General features: G+C 24.7%; 1 protein-coding gene across 1 annotated transcript; it reads right to left on the bottom strand.

Moving 5' to 3' along the window:
- Positions 1 to 1219: 1219 nt before the first annotated feature.
- LOC112600539 (low density lipoprotein receptor adapter protein 1-like) lies at positions 1220 to 25570 on the bottom strand. The gene is made up of 8 exons (XM_025347790.1): positions 25267 to 25570; positions 14205 to 14371; positions 10521 to 10636; positions 8450 to 8561; positions 8202 to 8331; positions 3652 to 3740; positions 3227 to 3282; positions 1220 to 1346 (listed from the first exon to the last, which is right to left on the bottom strand). Exons 1-8 carry the CDS (start codon positions 25313 to 25315, stop codon positions 1286 to 1288), a joined length of 780 nt encoding a protein of 259 aa, XP_025203575.1. The 5' UTR covers positions 25316 to 25570; the 3' UTR covers positions 1220 to 1285.
- Positions 25571 to 26080: the final 510 nt, after the last annotated feature.

Genomic DNA, 26080 nt, shown 5'->3' with positions numbered 1-26080 from the left:
ACATAGGTATTTCCATTATATAAATAAGCAATATGTTTCCTTTTAAAGATAACACGAAATATTTCTGCGCAATGACCTCAGATTTATACGAGATTTTCAGGAAGAGATAGCCAACAATAATACAATTTTAATAATCTTTTAACTTTTCATCGAATTGCAAATAATAATGCAACAAATAAAAATAAATATTATTCAACTCTAATTCATTATATTTAGTTTTAATAAATATTCCCATGTTTAAAAAAAATTCATACATTTTTAGTTAGATTATTTTTTTTACATAACTAATGAAAACATACGGACAAATATATATTTTTCTTTTAAGACAAAAATTATTAATTTATAGAAGTATAAATTAAATGTGTATTAATTTTAGAAACATTTATAAATACTGCTAAGTATATTATATTTAAATTAAAGTATTTATTTTAAATCTTAAAAATAGTACTATATCTAAATTTGTAACTGAAACTTTAATATTTTATATCTATTTAGTATTAAAATATCATATTAATACATTTCAACTATACAATAGTCAATAATGATAATACGGCGTTATGGATAGACTTTTTAGATACATGTCTATGTTAAGGTATTATATTATTATTTATTATTATAGTATAGTACTATACCACATTAAATATGTTAATTTATATTATTTGTGTATAAACAACAATTAAGTACAATATTAGATGAGAATAATTAAATAATAAATTATCAATAATTTAAAATTTTGAATGACAAAATTGATATATAATTTAAAATGAATAGTAATCACAATAATTTATCTAAACATTTTTAATTAAAATTTTTACTGTATCTAATTATTATATTTTGTTATGCAATACTTGGCAATAACTAAAAAGATAATGCATGAAAAAATATTTCAAAATTTAAATTTAATTCAATAGGTATTTAACAATATAATTTCAAAATTAATAAGTTAGATTATTATTATGATTACCGCATATTTGTACTGTAATGTGTAAATTATCGTTGTTTTATACCAAACAAAGTAAACTTGTCATAAAATAACAAAAAACTGTAAGCTCAGGGTCACTGACTGAAAATGAATTTATATTTTATTAAATTACATGTAAACTATATATATATATAACAAAATTAACATAATATAATAAAATTTATAAAGTAAAATTGAAAGTTAATTGAAGCTACAAGACAGCCGCGAGTAAATATATATATTATAAATCATGTATATTTTTATTATTAGTAATAATATATCATTATATAGTATATATTTATAAAATCACATTATTAAACATTTTTAGCAACATATTTGATGGTCTTGTTTGAAATGATTCGAGAAATTTGCAAATCCTTCAGGTCTGTAACAAAAGTGAAAATAATCATAATTTCAAACATGAAATATGAACATATGAATAAAATAAAACATGAATTGTTTAACGCGAAATAGTGTGTGACTATCACTTTACTTTATACCCCATATACTAATAGTACGAGATATTATAGTATATTTAGTTTCACCAATAAGCAAATAGATAGTAACTGTGACTAACATGCGACTGTCTATAAATAATGTTTACTCAATTTAGATTTGATTTGCATTTAATTTACAATATTCGCAAATACTCCTTGTATACATGATTTTACAATAAAATAAAATTGAGTAGGTTAGAAAATCGAGTTTATAACAACAATACGTTTTTATAAAAAAAAAAAAAAAATCAAATACCTTATTATTATTTACATTTCCATAACTATAAATCATAATAACATTCTCTGATGTACAATATTAATTTTCTGAAATTTTTAATACAACCAGTTGTTTATTATTTAACTATAATCTAAAACCGTTCAATCGGAAATACATACTTTTTGTTTATGATTTGCCTATAAATAACTTGAAATTTATATAAAAATTTTAAAAATGTCATTGTGTATAGAAAATTATATTATATTAAGTAAAAATGAATTGTTTCAAGTGTCTATGTTCAATATTTTTTTAATAATAACTAAATAATAGAAATAACTTGAACATAAAATATTATTTTGCTTTTGGGTACATAATTTTCATCAAAATTTAAACTTGAACAATCCCTTATCAAAAAATTTTAAATTTTACATTAAAAAATTAATTTTTAATTTTTAATAAATTAACTTATGAGAAATATTTGTGTGTCTAACTTCAAATTTTAAAGCAGTAAACATGCATAGATTTTAAACTTTTCTAATAGAGATACTTATAGGAGATCAAAATTAAAAATCCTTAGTACTTTTCTAAATAACTTAAGAGAAGGAGGAAAAACTAGAATTTTATACAAAACCAGTTTTTGGTAAAATTAACTTTCTTATTTTGATGTGATTTAAAATTTAATAAACTTATTAATACCTAAAATGTCAAATAAATGTTTATATTAGCATTTTCTATACATTGATTTTCGAAATGTCTTAACTTTTTTTGAGCTATATCTAAATAAAACGTAAAATTTTTATTTATTTTTTTTTTTTTTATCTTCATAAATAATTTCAATAATGAAGTAAGTATACACTAATTTCTTGCTTCTTTTTTATTTCGACTTTAAATGCATCAATTTCTTAAACTTGATGATAACTTTATTTTAAATATCTTTTTATCTTTTACTACCGTTGTTTTAATTTATAGTGATATTTTTTTTTTTTGTGTGTGTATGTAGTTTACAGATTTACCAATTACTAATGACTAATAAACTTTAAACTGTATTTTCGTATTGATAATAGCTTATTTATATTAAAATGTGGAACTACCCGATATTCTATATTAAATAACTTTTACTTACTCTTAACTGAATAGTAAGTACACTTTTTTTATTAATTATTTAAAATATATCTTAAAATGTAATTTTCTTCACTATAGAAATACTAAAATCTTACTAGATTTATAACGTACTATTATAATCCTAATATAATGTTTAAAAATTAATAACTTTAGTTTATTTTATGAAATATTTAAGTTAAAAATGTTTATAACAAGCTATATTATGATATATTTTCAATGTGCTGCACTAACTACATAATTTATTAAAATGTATAAACTATTTTTTTATATAACAAATAATAATTTAAAAATGTATTTATATAAGTAATTAATTATTATTAACTATATTTTAATAAACGCACAGTTAATATAGAAAACTGTTATCTGCATATGATAAGAAAAGTATAACCCTCTAATGTAAAAATAATATTATTTTTAAGATCTTTTTACCTTTGGTGTAATAACTCCACATCCAACTTAGAAGATGAATCATCTTCGAATAATACCTGTAAAAATAATAAATCGTTGAACTAATTATTATTTATTGGTACTTATTGAATATACTGAGCACATAAAATACAGATATGGATAATATTTAGTTTAGATAAATAGAATAAAAGAAAAATTTAATTTAAAAAATTTAGGTTTTCCATCACATTTTTATGTTAAAAAACGTTTCTTTAAATTTATAGTAGTAAATAGTGACGCATTTCTGCATATAAATAATAATAATAATCAATAATTTGATCAGATTAAAATATCATATTATGATAAAGTAAATTATCATCTTTACGGCAGAAATAGATATAATATAAATTTTAAACGTGTTGTGTACGTATACATATTAGTAATGTACTAATGAGCAATACTCTTACCCATCTGGATGTATCGTATTGCTGTCTGGGCAGAGGTTCTCCTGATAAGTCGATTAATTTTGCTTCTTTAACCTCTTGTGTCACATCGTCTGTAAAAAATAATCATTGTTATATTTATACTTACTAGGCTAGGGCTTAATCTGCCCTTTAGAATGGTCTTTTTATATTATTATTATTCAATGAGCATCGCACGTGTGTGAAAAGTGAAATTTTTTAGTTCATACACAATGAACTGCGAGACAACGCTTTTGTACATTATATTATGTATGCTTTCGCTTTTCATCCATGTTGCTTATATAAAATTACCACAACATGTTCCGAAATTGTGACTTGTATTACATATTATCATATATCATATACGATAGGCTACATCTACACTTTTATTACTTACACGCTTATTTTATTTTCGGATTTGAATAAAGAAAAATGGGATTCATAGTTGATATATAATATTGGGTATAAATTCTAAAATATATTCGTCAATGCAACTATATTTTACTTTAGAAAATACGAATTTGAAGATAATAATATTATTTTACATCTATATACTATATAACAATACCTTATCGTTATCAACTAATAAATTGTCAAACATGATTTTATACTTTTACGATTTCAATATTTTGTCCATAGTTTATTGTTAAATAATTATTTTAACGTTCAAAAACAAAATTAACGATTATGTACAATGTATCATACACTAAAATTGGATTTTTTATGCCAGATCTTTATATAATTAATTAGTAAACAAAAATAAAATAAAAACAAAATTCAAAACTCAACGTTCCCATCATGGACCGCCGATTGGACAATATTTAAATATAAAATATAAAATATAAACACTGTTTTGTTCAAATTTTGTTGACTCTGTATGGACTCGATTAAATGTAATAAATGGAATAGAATTAGTTCCTGTTGAATGCCAATTTTTCAAAATTCTGATTTCAGAAATTATCTATATCTATATAGTATATATATTCATAAATTAAGTACTTTAAATAACTATCACACATATATATACTCGTATATATAATATTTATACCTAAGTATATTTAAACCTACCGTCAGGTATGGGCATTTTATAAGCTTATGAGTGTTGGCAGCTGAGTTTATTACATATAATCGATCAAAATAAAGTATAATTATTTATGAAAAAATTATACAACTAAATAACGACTGACATATTATAATGTTTGTAGTATTAAATTTACATCATGTTCGATTAATACCCAACTAACTGTTTAACAATGCAATGTAAACATTTTAATAACAATCTATAGCAACGATAAAGGGTAAAATGTATGTTGCGCATGATTACATAATTTTATATTGTTATAATATTTTAAACACGGAAGTTTGTCTTTTAACTTTTTTTTATTTTGAAAAACAATTTCCGTTTTGTCAGCCGTCCGTAATAATGAAGTTTTTTTAAATGCATCATAAAACATATTAATTTGCTTTTATTAAACAATTTTGCATCTTTATATGTAAAGTGAATTTTTTTTTTAAATTACGAAGTTAAAAGTATTTTCTATAAACTGTATTTTTCTAACCCAGTTAACTCGACTACTATAATAATAACAACAATAATAGTGAAATATAATCTTTGACGTACGCATTAAAAAATTAAACACCAAAACACAGACATTAGTTATAACGTTATAAGCGAGAACTAAGCTAGTATTTTAATAATAAATTAAATAAACTATGGATCTCACGTCCGCTAAAGTGTTTAAAGAATATTTTAAATGAATGATGTGCATTATACCTATCATGCATAAAAAAACAAAACTGTGTATCTTTATTTGGATTGATCGAGTGATGTTAGCAATAGAACTATAAAAGTTGTTATCTATTAATTACCAAAAAGTAAAACTAAAATAATATTTTTACGAGAAATCAGAGCATTACGAAGTTCCTATCACCAATAATAATTTATCTTTACCTACTAAATATTTTTACTCAAATAATATTTAAGATAAATATGGGTTGTTTTACATTTTTTATTGTGTAAGCGCTATCGTATTAATTTTATCGATTTACACTGTTCTACAAATATTATAAAAAATTTAAAAATAAAACACTGTTTTTGATTAAAATGTTTGAAAATAGTTATCAAACTATCCAAGTATCAAATAACAAAGAAATTAAATCGAGTTATGCACATTGAGAATCAACAAAATATATATATTCAAATAATAGTGTAATAAAAACCGCTATCGAGTATTAATAACTATAATAATAATATAAATATATATATATATATATATAGATTTAGTTCAATACAAATAACTTTCTAAGTTGATTAATGTTATTGTACAAGTACCTTCAAGTCGAGTACAAAAATAAACTGCTTTAAAGTTTCTATACAAAAATATGTTCTTATCAACAACCTACTGTGTATATAATACCATAATAATGATTTATATTTTTCTTTTGTTCAAACTATAATTAAAAAAAAATAAATAATTTAGTTTCACAAAATCCTTTATAATTATTTTTAACCAGTGTACGTTTAATAAATGAAGACATTTTATCATACATAACAGCATAACAGTATTATGTGTAGATACGTCAGTTACATTGTCAAGGTTCCTCAAATATTTTATCATTGTAAAATGATTGTATTTTTATTTACATGTTCAAGATTTTTATTACGCATTATACATTATTTTATAAAATATAATATATAGCAACACCATAATATAAAATTAACCTTAATCTAATAGTCACGTAACTATATTGTTTTAAATTTTCTCTTTGTAAATCCATGACCGAGTAAGTATTTTTAATTTATTCGATGTAATCAAGTCCATAAATACGTATCAAGCATAAACATATTAATTTTCCAAATAACTACGTTGTCTATACGATATCAAATTACTGGAAGCAAAATCAAATCAAATTTGATGGTTGAAGATCGAAATAAGCTTTCACTCTTCGACAAAATAAAAAACATGTTTAATTATATAATTATTCTCGCTTTTATAAATCTATAAGCATTATTATTGTATACATTAAAATTTAAATAAACCTAATTTTTTTTCCTTGAGTAAAAAACTATTTTTTACAAAAATATATAAAAAGTAAATTCAAGACATGTTTTAATCTAGATGTCTATGGTTATTTATTATACTATTACCTATTACTTTTTTAAGGGAACGCTTTATCCGCTTACACTATCTCTATCTACACACACAAATCTAGGTACTGGATACTTATTACAGTTAATTTCTAGTTGAAATATGAGCAAATTGATAAATTATTTAATTTACAATAGAAAATATAAACTAAGTATAAACAATTTTTTTTTTTTCATATTTTAATTTAAAAATAAGTTAAAAGTACTCATACATTATAACTCATTCTTTCAAGTTCTCATTTTAAAAAAATTATATAAAAAAAATGCTCAGGCCTAGTTTATATTCTCATATAAAAATTCAATAATGTATAAATTTACTTTAATATTAACTTTTCTTTTTAAAAACCCTATACCTACGTAGATTTGCTGTAAGTCAAAGTCAATTTTGCGGTCGTAACGTTATAGCATCCTCAATTCTCAACTCTCAAGTAACATACTATTGTCCAATTAAAATGTTTTAACAAAGAAATATTTTTTGCTACGGATACACATTTATTTTATTCGTGACTAATTATTTTCTTACTGATTTAGCGAAATGGCGTCGTCGCCTATAGCAACCAAAATAACATTTAAAATTGTTTCCATACTGTAATGCATATAAAACCTCATTAGTAAGGAAAGAAAAAAAAGTGAAATAATCTCATACGAGGGAACGGAATTTCCATTTGACGTAACATGTGCGATAATGATTAAAAAATTACAAGACGGTACATTTAACAGACTACCACAAATTGTATTGTATTAAACAGAAACCCAAAATAACATATCCAAGATACAATTTTTTTCACAACTAGAGAAAATACACATATTTATCAATTTTTTCTTCGAATATTGAATCTTTTGAGCACTTATATGTATGACTGTGTAAGTAATGAATATTAACGTATTAAAATCCGACAAATTTAAAAAAAAAATGATAGTTGATTTTTATTATTTTTGAACCACTTAATAGTTTCTGAAAATTAGACAATATTAAACGTTTTAGACGTTTTAAAAACGAACTAACTTGGTAGTCGTACATAATACTTAGATAAGTAAAATATGTATTATAGAGTTAGATAAATGGGAACGGTATAATAGTGTATAATATAGCACTGTAAATTCTAAAACTTATTGATAACGATCCCAAAAATATATACCCAACAATTTGTATGAAACTCCAAAAATATTTTTCTTTTATATGTTCGTAACATCTAGGTTATCTTTACTAATGATTAAATTAAATCCTATATTCCTGCGACTCTACATAATTAACTGACAACCATCAAGTTAACGATCGTTGCCTGTTGGCGTGGTAAGCAGACGCTGTGTTTAATCATTTAAAAATTTAATTGCTAAGATTTCCACAAAAATGATTTACGTAAAAGATAAAACGAAGTCGAAGGAACGTATATATTATATTATTTACCTGGGACGGTGTCTGCAGGAATTACATCTGGTGTTTTCAAGTCGGCCTCTGTTTTCGGTTTGTTAAGCTCCTTCCAGACGTCCGGCACAGAGCTGATCAATTGGCCGATAGTTACGGACATGTTTTGTGCCTATATACGTGGTAAGATAACAGATAACAGATAACAGATAACAGGTATCAAAACAAAAACGGCGACAAGGTCGCATGCAGACTGCAATACACCGACGACCGGATAAACTTGACCTTACCATTTTCCGTTTGGCGCACATGAAAGCGTGACACTCCGACATGGTTAGGCCACTGACTGTGACGAAGGCGAACACATTGCTGTGAGCCGGGTCGGTAAAACAATGAGACACCCTGTGGTCGGCGAAAAAAAACAAAACAAAACTCAACATTGTGTTTGAAATCAAAAAATGCGTTTAGGCACTGCGGGGAGAGAGGGTGGGTCGTGAATAATTTATTTTAGATACAGTTAATAACCTATACAAGATATCTGTTTTTGTTTTTTAATCGTCCGTGGTTAATGAAATTAGATTTTTCGACCGTAAAAATATAATACTTCGGCAAATTTTTCGCTCTGTTGCGGTTTAAGGAAAAACAAATAATCGGCAAACGATAATATACTATATTTTTCAGACGCGTGCAGTTTAATTGATAGCGTACTAATCACCAAGTATAAAGTATAAATCAGTGTTTCTCAACCGGTGTCCGTGGTACATGCGTATAATGTTATTAAATATTGATTTTTAGTTATATGATGTATTAATAATAAAAAATTAAAATTAAAATAAAAATGCCTTTTTTTTTGTTTGCATTTTATTATTTTATTACTATAGTGTTTCGTCAAACTGTATAGTTATAAGTAGAGCGCGGATTTCTATGCCATTGCATATTTTTTTCCTTTTAATATTTTTGGATTTTTGTCAGTTATCTCCACGAATTATCATAATTTGAAGCTAATGGTGAAATTTTTTTTTGCATATTTCTGCATATTTGAAGGTTATTGCATATTTTTGCATATTTTGACAAAATTCAAAATTTATTGCATATTGAAGCGAAAATTTAAAAAAATGTATAGGATAATATTTTGTCAAGTAGAATGATTTAAAATTTATATCTATTCATTTGGCATTTTTAGTGATAAAAATAGTCATAAAAAAAACTGGAAACTCGAAATATGACTTTATATCTAAGCTTTTCAATAATTGACGAAACGAAAGAAAAAATGCATTCTATTCCTGGATTGAAAGGTGTAACACTTACAACAAAATTAAACGAGCTTTCCAATAAAAATGAAGGTCTGAAAATTCTACGAAAAATTAATTCAGTGTTATTAAGTGAAAACGTTCATCTTGAAGATCTTTATCAAGATCCGACAATACTAAGTTGCTTCAAATATGCCCCAATAACTTCGGTTGACGTCAAACGTTCGTTCTCAGTCTTTAAAAATATGTTAATCGATAAATGATACAACTTCACAGAAGAAAAACTTGAAATGCATACGATTATTAATTTTAATAATAAATACAATTTTAAAAATAAATTAAGTTTAGAAATTATTTATTATTAAGTATTTAAGTAATTAATTATTATAAGTTTTATTGTAAATTTTAAATAAATAAAAAATTCTTGTATATTTTTACATATTTTCATAATTTTGACTGCATATTTTCATTATTTTTACTGCATATTATATGCCATATTTCGATACTTTTAAGTGCATAAAAATCCGCGCTTTAGTTATAAGAAATGTGCCGTAAGCATAAAAAGGTTGAGAATCACTGGTAAAAATAGGTATTCAAAGAAAAAAACGCTTATGATTTTTTTCAGAGGAATCGACAAAATATAATAAAGGTGTTAAGTGATCATCTTCGTGTTAGGTAGGCATTGATACTAAGCGTGGCTTGTTATAATTTGTTAATTACCCACAGGTATTTAATTTTTATCAAATACTGAATAAACGAATTTCGTAACGTGTGAATATACTATTTTTAAATAAAATTTTAAATCATAGAGTTACTTTTATTATTAAGACGCTTAACAATAACAGTACTACTGTGGACTCATCGTACTAACAAATTTAAACGTATTTTAACGAATCCAAAATATGAATTTCATGCACAATCAAAACCTGACTAAATGTTTTTATGCTTGATAACTGATAATACACTACTTGTACTTGACTTATAGGATACAAAACCATGTTCACATAATAGTTAATACGATAAGTACAATATATACTATTAGATTATTAAAGTATTAAATATTCTACGAATGCGTTAATGTGTTTTTATGAATTATAACGATTGTAATCACCTTTCTATCTGTGTTTCCAGCACTGTCTTCTTTTCATCACTGGTTTCTATCACTTTGATACCTTGTCCATTTAATGTAACTGTTACATTCTGTGGTTTTCTTTTACTGGCCTTAGCCTAGAATATATAAAAACAAATAAATAAATAGACATACTTTTATTTGAAAATAATTGAGGTTTAATTCAAAATGGAATTGATTGGTCTTTGTATGAACGAGTTACTACGACAAAGCGGTTACTGGTCGAAATATATTTAAACAACATATCTTTTAAAACTGATTTTTTTACTTTTTATACTATCTACTATACTATAAAACCTAATAACCTACCAATTGCAGTAGTCAATAATTTTGCATTTTAGCGTCAAATTTCACAGTCTGTTTTTGGACAAAATCAAGATTATGATGCGTACAATTATAAAAATATAAAACCAACAAAAAATACCTCTATGTTGACTTAAGACTTGATAACTCCAATAAATCTACACCAAAAGAGCTAATCATTATTTACCATTTTATTATGTAATGTCAAAATCTTGAACCCAAATGTGACTAAGTAATTGCGAATTATATAGGAACTATGTATATAAGAACTATTGATGGCCTGAGAATATTATTTTTAAATATGCATAACGTATATAATTTATATGGGAATATAAAGATACTGCGTACACAAATAAGTTATTATAAATCGAAAGTCTAGTTTCGCTCCGATTGAAATAATAATTGACAAAAGATTATTCTAAATTATATTACATATATATACATTCGATATGCTTTTCTTATCCGATTATCCGAAGAAAATACTTCATCCAAAACGCGCATTAACGACAAAATAGTATTTGTTTACATAGGCCAGTCCGTAACACTAATTCGGTGGACTGCAGATTTAATTTTCACAACCGACAAAACATTTTCTGGTTTGACTTCTACATAAACGCTCGCCACATCCGTTGCGCACCGATGCTAATCAATAATGATTACTGGTCTCTTGCGACATTCATTGCAGCAGGTAATAATTTATTCGAACAGTGCTCAGCGCATATTGCTTTAGTTCAAATTATTGACAACGATTTGAAACGGAGTTTGGTATTTGATGTAATACAATATGGCATTGAACAAAATATTTTGATTATCGTGTTCACATAATATATATTGATACACTCGATTTAATTGTAGGCGTTAACATCGCGTCAAATATCCTCAAACAAACCTATCAATATATTTTATGTATATATATGAAAATAATTACAATATTACAAATTATAATCAAGAAAGACAAGTAAAATTTCAATTTAAGTCTAGTCCTTAAAATTTAATTCATAAATGAAAGGTTTGAATTATGTTTCGATGAATATTTAATGTGTACCCAACACAATAAAATTCAAAGATTATTCGTACAAATATCATAAACTAAGGTACGAAACTAGAAATTTTCAAATAATTTTAAACCTCATGTACAAAATGCAATTTATAGCAAAATATGAAAATTTATATGTTACCTTGGAATATTTCAGAGACAATAAAAACTTTTGTAAGTACTCATAATTTGTAGTAAATTTATATTTATATGAAACACTAGACATTCAAGCGTTAAATTTAAACAATTAAACATTTATAATTTTTATAAACACTCTGGTACCACACTATTTTAGTACTATTGTAATACTATCTAAATAATACATGATTTTATTTTCTCAAAACTACCTAAACATATTTATTCAGTTGTGTATTATGAACATTTTTCCTAAAATAATATAGCAAAATTTTATGTCATGATAAAATATAAGTTAAAAAAATTAATTTATACTCATTTAAAACTTTTTTAATAAAAATTATCATATTGAATAACAATTTTATGTCAATAAATCAGGAAAATTGTGTAGAACAAGTATGACTTAGTTTTTCATTACTAATAGGTAAAACATTATTCATATTTTATAAATAATTTGCATTACAAATAAAATTGTTAAATTAAATATTAATTACATTTTTTCATGTTTATTCAGTATCTATATTATTTTGAACAAGTAATATTATTTAATTGTTATTACGTGTAATATAATTTAATAATAATAATTGTATTAAATTTTATTAGATATACCTATACATGGAAATATAGAATACAATAACTGATATTATAAATTGATCGACATTTTCTTTTAATTAGTTTTATAATAGGCTACATCAACTGTAATTTGATTAATTTTGTATTTCAAAACTACTAAAAAAAAAATATCGATGAAAGAACAATACCAATGTAAAAGAAAGAGGTTTTATTATAGACTCAAATATTTTCTATGCAATGGGTTTTTTTTTAAACAATGTTAAATAAAAATATGTAGTATGCCTTTAATTTAAATTCAGCATTTATAACATATAAAATGTTTATCAAGTTCTATGATAAAACAACATATTTGACATGTACTTGGTGAAAATGATTGACAGTATAAAATACAGAGTATATATCGATCTTTAAAAAGAAAAAAATGAATACCACATTTCCTTGTCATAATATTCAATGTCAGTTAATACATATTTTTATTTTTTTTTATAAAATACTTGATAACAAATCAAAAACTGACATTTTAGTAAAATTAAACTACATATTATTTAGTTAAAATATAATATTGAAAAAATATTATTTTCCCGAAAATAAAACTAATGTTAAAAAGTAAATTAAAATACTATTAGAAAGAAACTAAATGGAATAATGATTATAGTTTATTTGTTTATTTATGGTTATTTATTATTTATTTATATCCGATAAGAGTATTGAAACAATACAATTAAACTACAATAAAACAAAACAAAAAAACTACCAAAACAAATTATACCTATCGTGATGATTGATGATAGAGGGTAAAAGTCTACTGTTGGCAATTAACTATTGTTTCTCAAAAAAACTTAAGTACAAAAATACTGACTAGTTAATACTCAATATTGTAACAATTAATATACTTCATCGATTATCTGCGTACAGTGTATAACCATATTTATTGTGAAACCTACGCGAATTAGTAACACATTTTTCGCGTAAACTTGTATGTAGGCATATGTTTGTTCAGCTGTTTTAAATCGACTGAATGTAGTACGTAAGTTTAAAACAAATGAAGCAAAAAAACAATAACAATAGAACTACATAGTAGCTAATACTCGTAACCATAATTTGAAAAACTGTATAGGCTTAGTCCCCCTGCTGAGATAATGTTCATAACAAATAAATTATTTTACTGTCACATAATAATTATTTATAATACATGCAACTTTTAAAATAGATAAGAATTTTTTTTTCGACTTATAATTACTAAAACTTAACCAACCACAACCACAGTTTCTGTAAACTGAATTTATTGAGTATAATATGTTTTTGGGTAATATAAATATAACCACGCCAAAAGGATGGTCGACATGAATGTCAATACAGTGTGCCTATAATATAGTCATCACTCATCAGTCGCCGTTGCTCTCTAATCACCAGTAAAATTTTAAAAATATGTTCAATTTATAATATCGTTAAAATTCGATTTCCAACTATCCCCCTCATAATTCCACGTAGTCTGCATTGCCACAAAATCAAGTAAAATAGAGCATTAATTAAATATAATTTTATGAGTATCACTTCTTCAGATCTGTGTGGATAGGTATCATTTATTAAGCAAATCAAACAAAACTTAATTTATTTACCATAACCAAAATAGTTTTGACCGCTTCGGCGATAGCACCAGCCGTTGAATCTACAGGAGTGTTGCCAAGATATTTAACATCAAACGTTGTTTGGTCGTCTTCAACAGCGATCGCGGTTCCGTCTTCCGCGTTTTGCCCAATCGCCAATGATTTGTCTTCTGAAAGTTCTTAATAACATTTGAAACAAATAATATATTAATAGGTTATCAATAAATAATTATCTTAAATATAAATACATATTTAAGTAGATATTGATATTTGTGTTTTTCATAATAAAGTTTATGAAATAAAAAATAATAATTTAATACTCGCAGTACAAAAGTCGACATAAGCACAAGTAAGTAATAAGTTATAGCAGACTTATAATTATAAAATGAAACAAATTAGATCTTTTTATCCGGTTCTTTCATTAACACAATTAGATACAAGCCGGTAACCTTTATGGAGTAATTTCAAATAATTATTCCAATTAGCTTAAATATCATAATTCTTCTGAAATAATAAACGTTCAATATGTGTGCTGACAAGACACATGGACGCATGATCTCATTCAGTTATATTAACAAATAATGACTTCCAATGAGTCAAAAATATTTTTTTTCGATGTTGATAAACTAAAATGTGTCAATAAACCGTTAAATAAGCACAACAAAACATTATAATAATGATTATATCTTTTATTCATGAGCCACAAACATAGTTTTGTCAATATAACATCATAAATTATTATACCCACGAATAAGGAAGAACATTACAATTATGATAAATATATTTACAAGTTGACAAGCGTTTCTCAACATTTGCATATTCAATTTTGGGTCACAAATAGTTTTGAATAAGTCACCCAAAAAATAATAAAAAAGATAGTGTTAACATTTTTAGATTTTTTTTTGAAAGTTAGAAGTTTAATTTTATTTAAATTCTTAAAAAATATATTTTTTGAAAATATTTTTATGAGGAAAAAATTGGAAAACACGTTATATAGCTAATTTACTCATGGGTATTAACAGGGTAATCTACTAATTACATAAATACTTAATAATATAATTTTGCTTAAGTCTGATAAAAAATGATCTATTAAATTAATGATGAATATTATATTTATGTGGTAAATGGATAATTATGTAAATGATCTCAGCTCAGTATCATAAATCAGTTAATAAAATATTGTAGGAAAAAACTATATAGTATACATTTATTCGATTGTTTGTTCTATTAAAAATAATATCATTAGATATTTATTATTAATATAGATGTTTAAAGAATGCCTAGATTTTGTTTTAATGTTGAACAAAATCGCATTTTCTTAGTTTATTCATCTGCATTGATATTACGAGTAAATGAAGAAAGTAATGGTATAATCTGGTCGAGTGAGATGTTTTGATTGAAAAAAACAAAGATTATGTATGTGTGCAGCATTTACATTTTGAAACGAGTTTTGAGTAATATGCAAAATATATTTAAAGCTTGATATTAAAATGTTGGTGTTTAATTTATAGTAACCTTAAATTATAAAAAATTAAAATTTTGTCGAATAACCTTAACATTGTACTTATATATTATGAAGACACATATTGATTTCATATAATAGATGATAGGTCGTAGACCTCAACTAAAAATTGTTTGCATTTTGTTACATCATTATATAACTTATAAATAGTAAGACCCGAGTGCAAAATCTTACATTCAGTGCTTCCTAATAATTTGCACAGTGCAGGTTAAATATTTGAACAAAACCACGAACAAAATAAACTAGGTATTTGTGCCTTAATTATATACAATTACATGCCAGCAGCTCTCCAAAAATGTTTAAATTGCGTTCATTGTCAGCACAAATAACGTGGTGTATGGATATTATATTATATTAAAACTAATTAAAAATTTTAAAATAATATGGAATAATTTAGTTTTACCAATAAAACTACTAAATATAACTAATATCAGATAATTTTCTATATGCTCTTATTGAATATGTATTACCAATTGTTAATTAGCACGTAGTGAAAAATAAGTACAGTGTAAAATATACGAACTAGTGTAAGCAATTTTACAGTTTTATCTTCATTAAAAATCATTTAGGTTTTTCAATAATTATTTTAAGGTCGGTAACCATGATATCAGAAATTTAAAAATATATACTCCAAAAATCTCAAAAACTAATTCATTGTCATTCATATCAATACATTTGAAATTCATTAAATTATATAGGATGTATTTTTTTTTTTACACAATCTTTAATTGAATCAAATAGATTTCCAAGAAGCTTGCATGGTTTTTAACGTTTATAGCCACTTAAATTATATCACTATATTTATAAATCCAGATGAGTCTTATTAGTAACATTATTCATGAGCATTGCTAATAAAATGCGAATTATTATCCTATACAATATTATTATACTAAGTACTTTCATGTATACGCATGATTTATCTAATTAAACTAATGGTGGTTTTAAAAGTTAGAGATAAGTGAAATAAACAGTACGATTTTAACATCAACCAATATCGAGATTAAAATAATTACGAATTACCCATGTACAAGTGCAATCAATTATATTATGCGCATTTGTATAAAAAAAATAATAAAATCAATAAATTTGTACAGAAGTACAGAATAGTAAAATACTTTTCATGAAAAGTTAATCCTTATTTTAGGGACTACGGTTGTTGTTAAAGCTACGTTGACGTCAATGAAAAACTTATTTTAGATTCAAAGCGTATTTTTAATTATTTCTTTATAGGTAAACAAATTATTAACCTAAGATGTTATTATAATAATAAAAATATTATATAAGCTGTTCAGTATTCCTTATGCAGAAATTCAATTTCTTAGTCGAAATAAATTGTATGTACCTATAAAGGTGTTGAAAATTAATATAGGTATATTAAATATTTATAATGATAATAATTTTTACATTGAATAAAAGTACCTGTAAGACTATGATAAATATTTTAATAAATATTAAATTAACATGCAAATATTAATTCAATTTTTATTTTTTTATTTATGAAAATTATGTGGCTCAATTTAACCTGTATCACAATATTAAAGTTTAATTAAAAATTAAAGTAAAAACAGTGTTTATGTTATAATACATCTAATTTGGCTTAACCAAACATTTTAAATATAAACCTATCTGTAGATGTATAATTTTTATATATTAAACTATAATTATATACCTATTGTTATTTACTGTACATTAAAAATCCATTTACATTTCAATTATGTATAAAATACGTATAAAATATGTGCAATAATATTTTATACGTAAAACTCTATATTTTCTTAGACAACATTCAAGATTACAAATTACATTTTATTCGTGGAAATGAAAACAGAAATAAACTACAAACTACATATTGATATACATTTATTTATATAATATTAGAATGATTTTCTATAAAACTGTTTTTGTGTATTGTTTTTTAGCAACCTTTAGTTGCAAAATACGATTGGTTTTTCCACGCTATAATACAGTCCTGTGCAATTTTTTTAATAAAAATTTCATCACATAAATTAATTTCCTGACATTGTTTGACCCTATAGTAATGTTTATTTATGTCTGTACAATTATCCTGAGTTAGTAGTACTTAGTAATTAAAATTACTAGGTATTCAAAGTGTGTTTTACGTATTTATAGTCCAACCAATCATTATGAAATATAATTATTTACATAACTATAGAAATATTTAATTGTAAAATATCAAACCATAATTTATTAGAAAACTATTTAAAAAAATGTTAATTTTACGTTTGTTATAAAACACCATATTTTAGGGGGAGGGGGGGTATACCGTATAACCTTCTGTAAAATATTGTGTACACAAATATATTGTAATATAAAATGATAAAAACTAATAAATTTAAGATTTTATTATAATAAAAAAATAAAACATTAATTTTTGCTAGGATATAGTATAGCTATAGTATCGTTCTTTAGTCTTGCCTTGCATTATCAAAACATATTGAATAAAAAAAATAGTTTTCGTCAATTTAACAAATGTATTATTTAAATTTTATAAATATAATACTAAAAATATATACAAGCATTATATTATAATAACCTTTTAAATTTTAAATTATTCTATCATTATTTATTTTATTTTAATTACTTTAATATTTACTAGGTTTACATTATTTGATAAAAAAAATATATATATTTTTTTCTATAAATATAGTTGTAAATTATGCAATATCGACAAACGTCATTGTTTTTTCCTGTTTAAGTTAAAAAGATAACAATATATGTTATATTTTGAAGGATATAACTATTTCGCATTATTTACGTACCTACACATTTATTTGCTTATGAAAAATACCAATACATTTTACATACTACGTAAAAATAATATAAATTATATTAAATAATTATTATATGTACAGTTAATTAATATTAATCTATAATCATTTAAAAAATTAACGACATTTTTTAAGAATATATTATTACCTTTAATATATATATTTTAATAACTCAGAAACTTCTAATTCCAGTTTTGATTTAAATTCATAAGCAATATCTATAAAAATTATTCGCTTAGTAATTTACCTATAGAAAAAAGCTAACTTCTTGTTTAAAAAAAAAAAAAATTGATTTCCATAGGATTTTCCATAAAATAATATATGAGTTGAATAAAAAACATGAATTTAAGTAATTGATAATATAGATGATCTTAAACTAAAATTAAAAATAATAAAAATAGAATTTGAATAAATTTATGACTGAGAAAAAATGATTGATCATATTTAGTAAATCACACTATATAACTATTAATTGTTATCGATATTTTTCAATTTATAAGTTCAACAAAAATTTGATCAGTAAATATTATGCATTTAAAAACATTAAAAAAATATAGGCTAGTGATATTCATTTTTATGAAATGCATTCATAATATTAAATGATCATAAACCATAATAATGTCATAAAACATATTAATTGTTTATTTTATATTGTTTAAACAATGCAATTATATAGACATACTTTTATTGCAAATTACAAAGACTTACTGCTATAAAAATTCTGGCCAACTTAAACAAAATAATGATGAGACAGAAAAGTTCTTTACTAGTATAGTGTACAATAAATAAAACGTAATAGTTAAATACCTATTATACAAAACGTTTGAACTTTGTTTTCTACAAAATTCATCCAAGGTAATCTAGTGATTTAATCAGCATAGGTATTAATGTATTATATTAAAAACATTTTAACGACGCTAGTAACGCGTGATAAATGTTGGAACAACTCTACTGAACTGGCCAAAACCAGTTGATGACAAAAATGAACTAATTGTATGAATTGATGTATAATATCGTATTTATTCTATGACATCAAAGTTATTAGGTAATTATCACCTTAAAATCTACAAAGACAATATTATACAACATTTAAATCATCATAGCATATGGCGACATGTGCTTAAAGTGACGTATTTACTATTTGCATTATTTTAAGTGATGTGAGTGAGGCAAGGGTACTCACATGATAAATCTACACAACTGTCATCTCTGTCAATCTAAACTGACGGAAGCGAAAGCCCCCGTAAAAAATTATTATTAAATTAATTAAAATCATATGTTTTAGGGCTAGTTTTACCGTGCAACCAAGACGATGCATGGCGATGTCAACAAGCCTGTTTAAGTCAATGATATTTTTCTGAAATAAATATAATTTGATGGTCTTTTTAAGTAAATCGCCTGAATAGAAAACAAATTTATATCATTAGATATAGTCAAAAACTTATTTTAATTTAAAATATAATATGGAAATTGAATATCCTCAACTAGTACGGATAAAATAAATTATAAGTATTTGAATAAATTGTATATATCTAAAATATATATTATATGAATAGCTGAAGGATTTCAGTAGATTAACCTATCAAAGGTTTTTTTTTTATCCATATCATTGGTAATTATTTAATTATTAAACATTAGTTTATAAAATAAAAAATTGTTTGGATGTATAATTTTTTTATTTTCATTTATAAAAATAAAATTTTCTGTTGACGCCATACGACCCAACAAACCGGTTTTAAGTCGTAGTCTATCATAAAATACGTCTCATCTGGCCCATACGCCTTTTTTTTTTTTACTAGCACGTAATTTTTCCGTAATGAGAATAATAAGTATATATCTAATAATATTATTAAGTTGTACCTATATAATACTGACCTAAATAACATTTCCTCCTTTTTGATATAGTTAAAGATATCATAGTAAATGGTATGTATATATATATATATTAATTTATTCACATATAATTGAAAAGTCATTTATACATTCTTTTTTTCTCAAACGGACCATTTCTACCGATAGTAAAATGTATATCAATTACCCACTTATGTTTTTTTTTTTTTACGCAAACACTAATTGAAATAGTTTTATTGGCTATTTTAATGAATAAAAAAAATCCATACTCGTACATAGGTACATATTTTAGCATGCTTGTATATAGGTATACCTATGAACACTTATATGTGTTAAAACAAAAACACTTTTTAATGTAGTTTAAATCAAATAATCAAGTTGTTTATCATTAAATGCAGGACAAAAAAATACATTAAAACGTCGAATGAGTAATATAATAATATTATTATTATTTATTATCTGACCGCTAAGGCATCACTCTCGTTTGTTTATTTTCTCTTTCGCAAATAACTCTATATCGTATAGGTGCCGGAAGGACTGTATATATTAATAAATAATAATAACATAAACACAACGGTTTATAATGTATAAACGATAATTCAATAATTGTGTGGTTTATATCGGGTACGACTACAATAATAAATATAATATTAGTTATCGTCGTTAGTTATAGTACAGTTAGTCATTACAAAGTACGTCTACGCGGTGACGGCTTTCAGACGATTCGTAGATACGGACATCAATGATAAGAGTTAACTCCCATGCACATTGCACATATCGTGTGACGACAACAACGATGACATCCGGCTTGAAATAATCTGCCGCGTTTTCACAGATGGCAATAAATAAAAATGTCCTGATGAGAAATCACTTTTATATTTTTTGTATTGGCGTTACTGAAAAATGTGTTTACGCTATCTGCAGTAACTTATTTAATTTTATTTCTGAATGGGTTATCACTAATTTTTTTTAACCCGAAAATTTCGAAATACACCAACGTCATCAACGTTAAAAATATCGATACATAAACGCAACATACAATTGATGGTTATTAATAATTTTCCAATAAACCGTAAGATAATACGTAAAAAAATTGTCAAGAAGCGTCCACAATTAATATAATTTCTGTAATATCTTGATAATACGCAAAAATGGTCTACTTCTTGACAATAAACCAGAAACTAAAATAATGACTAGTCGTTACATCGTGAGGTTAACAAACATATATTTTTTTAAATAATATGAAGTAAAACAAGTTTCAAAATTAAATTCTAGGAAAATCAAATAGGTACCTACTAATATTACTATTATCTTTATTATTATACCTAAAGGAACAATGAAAATTATTGCGGCTAGTAATATTATGTATTGATTAGTTAATAGTCACAGTGGCGCCACTCAATACACGTCATTCGAATTATCAAGATTTCGAAATAATGTAAGTTAGACACGACTACCAAATGAATATAGTTTGAACTCTATGCGAGCCTTATAAGTCGTTTTTATACTATCATTCATATAATACATATAGTACTTCATATTCGTGTCATCAATAACTGTACCTATTGATATAATGGTATTATATAAAAGTACATTTGTTTTGTCAAATAATCAGTTTTTTGGGGCTGATCTATATTTTATACCTATAGGCTATAATATGAAAACTTGGAAGAGTTATTATTGTCTATTTAGTATTATAATCGATAACACGACTCGTAAAATGGTATATAGTTATTAACAATATTCTGTTGCATTGCCTTTAAATATTAGATATTACAAAATTAATGCTTCTTGGTTAATATGTCAACAATACATTGTCTTATGAGCATAGTCTTATGGTTTTTTAATTTAAATTACGTATAGATACAAATTTGAAAGCAATTTCACAAAGGTCAAAACCTCAAAATATAGTATTTATACTTATTATGAATATAATATAATAAATAGACTATACTTCACGTGTAATTGCACACGAATTAAATACTTTTTCTTATAGAACAAATAATATTGTTCACAACTGAAGAAACTAAAATATGTCCATTCAACCGAAACCCATTCTATAAATCATAATAACACAATAATTTCTCCTCCGAATGCGTGATGATGGTTACTTCAACAATTTAATTGCAATTTTGTATCAGCCTATCACTATATAAAATTATCTTTCGACGTAAAACGAGAAATAGCCCTTTCGCATTTATATTACCACGTCTGACGCAGCTAAACCTTACAATAAAACAAAACAACGACCTACATAAATTTGTGTTTACTGACAGCGCGTACATTAAAAAAAAAATGGATCAATTTTTTCTCGTGTACCTACACCTATATTACGTTACTTTTTCGTTTTACTATAGCAAGAATTATAATTTCTTTCCGATTATTTTCCAAGAAGTTTAATGATAGCATTGTTCAATTGTTTGAATAGATATCAAAAAAAAAGGTGCCGAAATTTGTATCGATTCAAAAAGAATATAGTAATAGAATTGTTTCTAACAAATTAATTAAAACTAATTTAAAATTAAAATATATATATAATTCTTATTTAATACAAATTATTACACCTTGCGATTTTCACAGAATAACCAACGTAATAAATATTTTATTTTTTAACGTCTATTGGTGTTAAACAATAATATATCCCATAAAACTTCACAAGAACTAATAAAAATTAAAAAAGTTGTTCCCCTAGTTCTCGTTTATAAGTAAAATTTGATAACTAGACTACGTGACATGTCGTATCAATATTCAATATTTAAAAAATATATTACATGCGTATTGCAAACATATGATAAACTTGAGTAGGTAACTAATTTCTCTAAATAAACAACTCCTAATCATTTATACATTTTCTAATGCAATTTAAGACTATCATTGTTTCATAGTTCTTGCTATTCTCGTTAATCATTAATTAAAAGTTATTAAAAATAAGTAGATACAATAAAGATGATTATTTAATTTGGGGAATTAAAATCTGATTGATTTTCATAAAGAATATTTAGAATATAATATCGTGTATTCCAATTACTTAAACTAATTTTTATTAAACGTAATAATTTTACTAAGAAATGCTTGAGTAATGTGTAAATTATTATAACTGAGCACTTTTTTTTTTTAAATATCGTTACTTTATCTTTATAGGAATCTCGAATTCATATCAAATATACTCAGATGTTTTATAAGATAAGTATGTTATGTGTATTGCGTAGTACATATATTAGCTAGAATACATTATGTAAACAGCATTGTTGCTTGAAAAAAAAATAGTTATTTTTTTTTAAACAATTTGGTTTATACTCATATATATATATACAATATATATGAATATTATCCGTGGTTGATAAATATTTTCAAAATAAACCAAACAACAACAAGTGTCGCTATACATAAACTGTTCGTATGACGTATAGTAACAATAGTAAATTATTTAGGGCTTTATAATACGACCAACTATTATAATAATTACTATGCGAAACTATGTGCATGAAAATTAATACCATTACAGTCCCTCTAATACAGCTTGCAAAAAAAAGAATTACAACATCATAACCAATTTTCTTGTTCTGCAAGTTTGGAGTAGCGGGTCACCCGTATTTTTCACTAATTACACATAGGTAGCACATTTAATTTGTTGAAATATGTTTCAAAACTATTATGTTTTGCGGTGTGACATTACGGCTGTTAAGTGTTGATGTTAAGTTCGATAGGCTTTCAATTCATAACTGATATCTTACCAATATGTTTTTGGATGTACACGGAATACAAAACTAGACGGATAAAACATATCTATAATATAATATAAGAATATAATATCAGTGTCTAATTGGAGCATGGTCATTTAACTTTTCGTGGTAAATCAATACTAGACATAGTATTTAACAACCTATTAAATTTTTTGACACTTGTTTCAGTTAAATTGATGATTAGAAATGAAATAGTATAAGTGGTTTAATTTCCTTTGAAAAAAAAAAATATTATGCTAATACATATTTGTAAACAAAAAATTGTAATATCTTATTTTAATGTTATTTTTAATATTTAATTTAACTACCTAGCAAAAAAAAAAACGTCTATACATCATTTCAACACATTTTAATATGTTAATCAAGATTCGACTTTTTGATATAATGCAACAAAAAAAAAAAAAAAAAAAATCGCGACAAACATTATACATCAAAAAGGTTTCATTAAAATTGATTATATACCTATACTGTTATTAAGAGTAATTTTGAACAAAAACAATTATATACATGACATTAAACATTGTAAACTGTACCTACTTATACTGGCAATACTTATTATACCTAATAATAATGATCGTATTCGATTTTATGAAAAAATAGTTTTATATTCTGAACAGAATAAAAAGCAACAGTTAGACTTGCAATTTTTATATAATAATTTAGTGTTATAATTTTTCGATTACTTCAAAGCTACAAGTATAAAATATTTCATTTAAAAAATTTACTGGAAACCAAAAATAAATTATATTTCTAGAGAAACCTTCGAGAGAAATTTTTCAAATTTGCTAATAAATTTAAAATCGAAGAAATATTGTAATATACAGCATACCAAATGTTTACACAATATTAACATAATATTATATAATTAATGATTATAAATGACTGTATAGTGCATACTATTATTACACGCAATTCCAAATAAAACACTTAATAATATTGGATAAACATTTTCAAATATCATCGTAAAAATATGTAATTACTTAAACGAATATTTTTGTATCGCTAGAATCAAATGATTTTGAGTTTTTACAAAGCCCCATAGCTGGTAATATGACACATCATTAACAACTTTTTGTTTGAAAACGTGATTACATATTTTTACTCAAAAAATATCCTGTTCGCCTAAGTACAATGTACATAATACAGTGTGTTACAATAACTTCGCTTACTTTTATGTTTCGAGTTTCCTTTCCATATAGACTTGAGTGACAGTGGCATTCTGGCAGTAGATGATCACGTCTATTTTTCCTTAGTTTTATTGCGTTTTAATATATTTTATATTATCTCGTTCAAAACACTATATTGTATTATTCTTATACTCTTAAACCTTTATAATTTTACTCTAATACAATGATGTACCTAGGTATTACGACAACGATAATACAGACGTACAAAGTCCTCTACTGTTTGACATGCACGCACGAATTATCAAAACTCTCACCGTGCACTGTATGTGTAGTGCGCACAGTGTACATAAAACGACTGACGAACAGTGGCGTGCGCGTGGTCTCCAGTCTCACTCACACTCTCTCTCGCTCCCTCTCACCAGCACTCACTCACTCTATCTCCCTCGCGCCCTCTCACTCTCTCTCTCTCTCTGAATCGCGCACACACACACACACACACACACACACCAATTCCGTTGTATAATATGCGTTCTGTGTGCGGCCGAACAGCTGCGTAAAAGCTCTTTTAACAACAAGCGATATAATAATATAAGAATTCACACACACACACGCGCGCGCGCACATATCGTGTATTTGATTTGCATTTGACGCGACATATCATATCGGCGTGGTAATTATATTAATTAAATGTAGGGGAAACTTCGAAAAGAGTTTGACAAATACTTAATTGATTTTGCTTTCAGTAAGCTTTCAACCGAACAATAAATTCGTTATCCAAATGTGAAATCCGACGATTTAACCGGTAGTTGAGTAACTGACGCGATGCATTAGTGTTACGACGATAGGAATTTCTTGG

This window comes from Melanaphis sacchari, unplaced genomic scaffold (genome assembly GCF_002803265.2).
Source record: "Melanaphis sacchari strain LSU unplaced genomic scaffold, SCAv2.0 Contig65_pilon_pilon, whole genome shotgun sequence".
In the NCBI taxonomy this organism is placed as follows: Eukaryota; Metazoa; Arthropoda; class Insecta; order Hemiptera; family Aphididae; genus Melanaphis; species Melanaphis sacchari.
The sequence above is the reverse complement of the archived record's forward strand: the minus strand, read 5'-3'. Positions and strand labels throughout refer to the sequence as shown.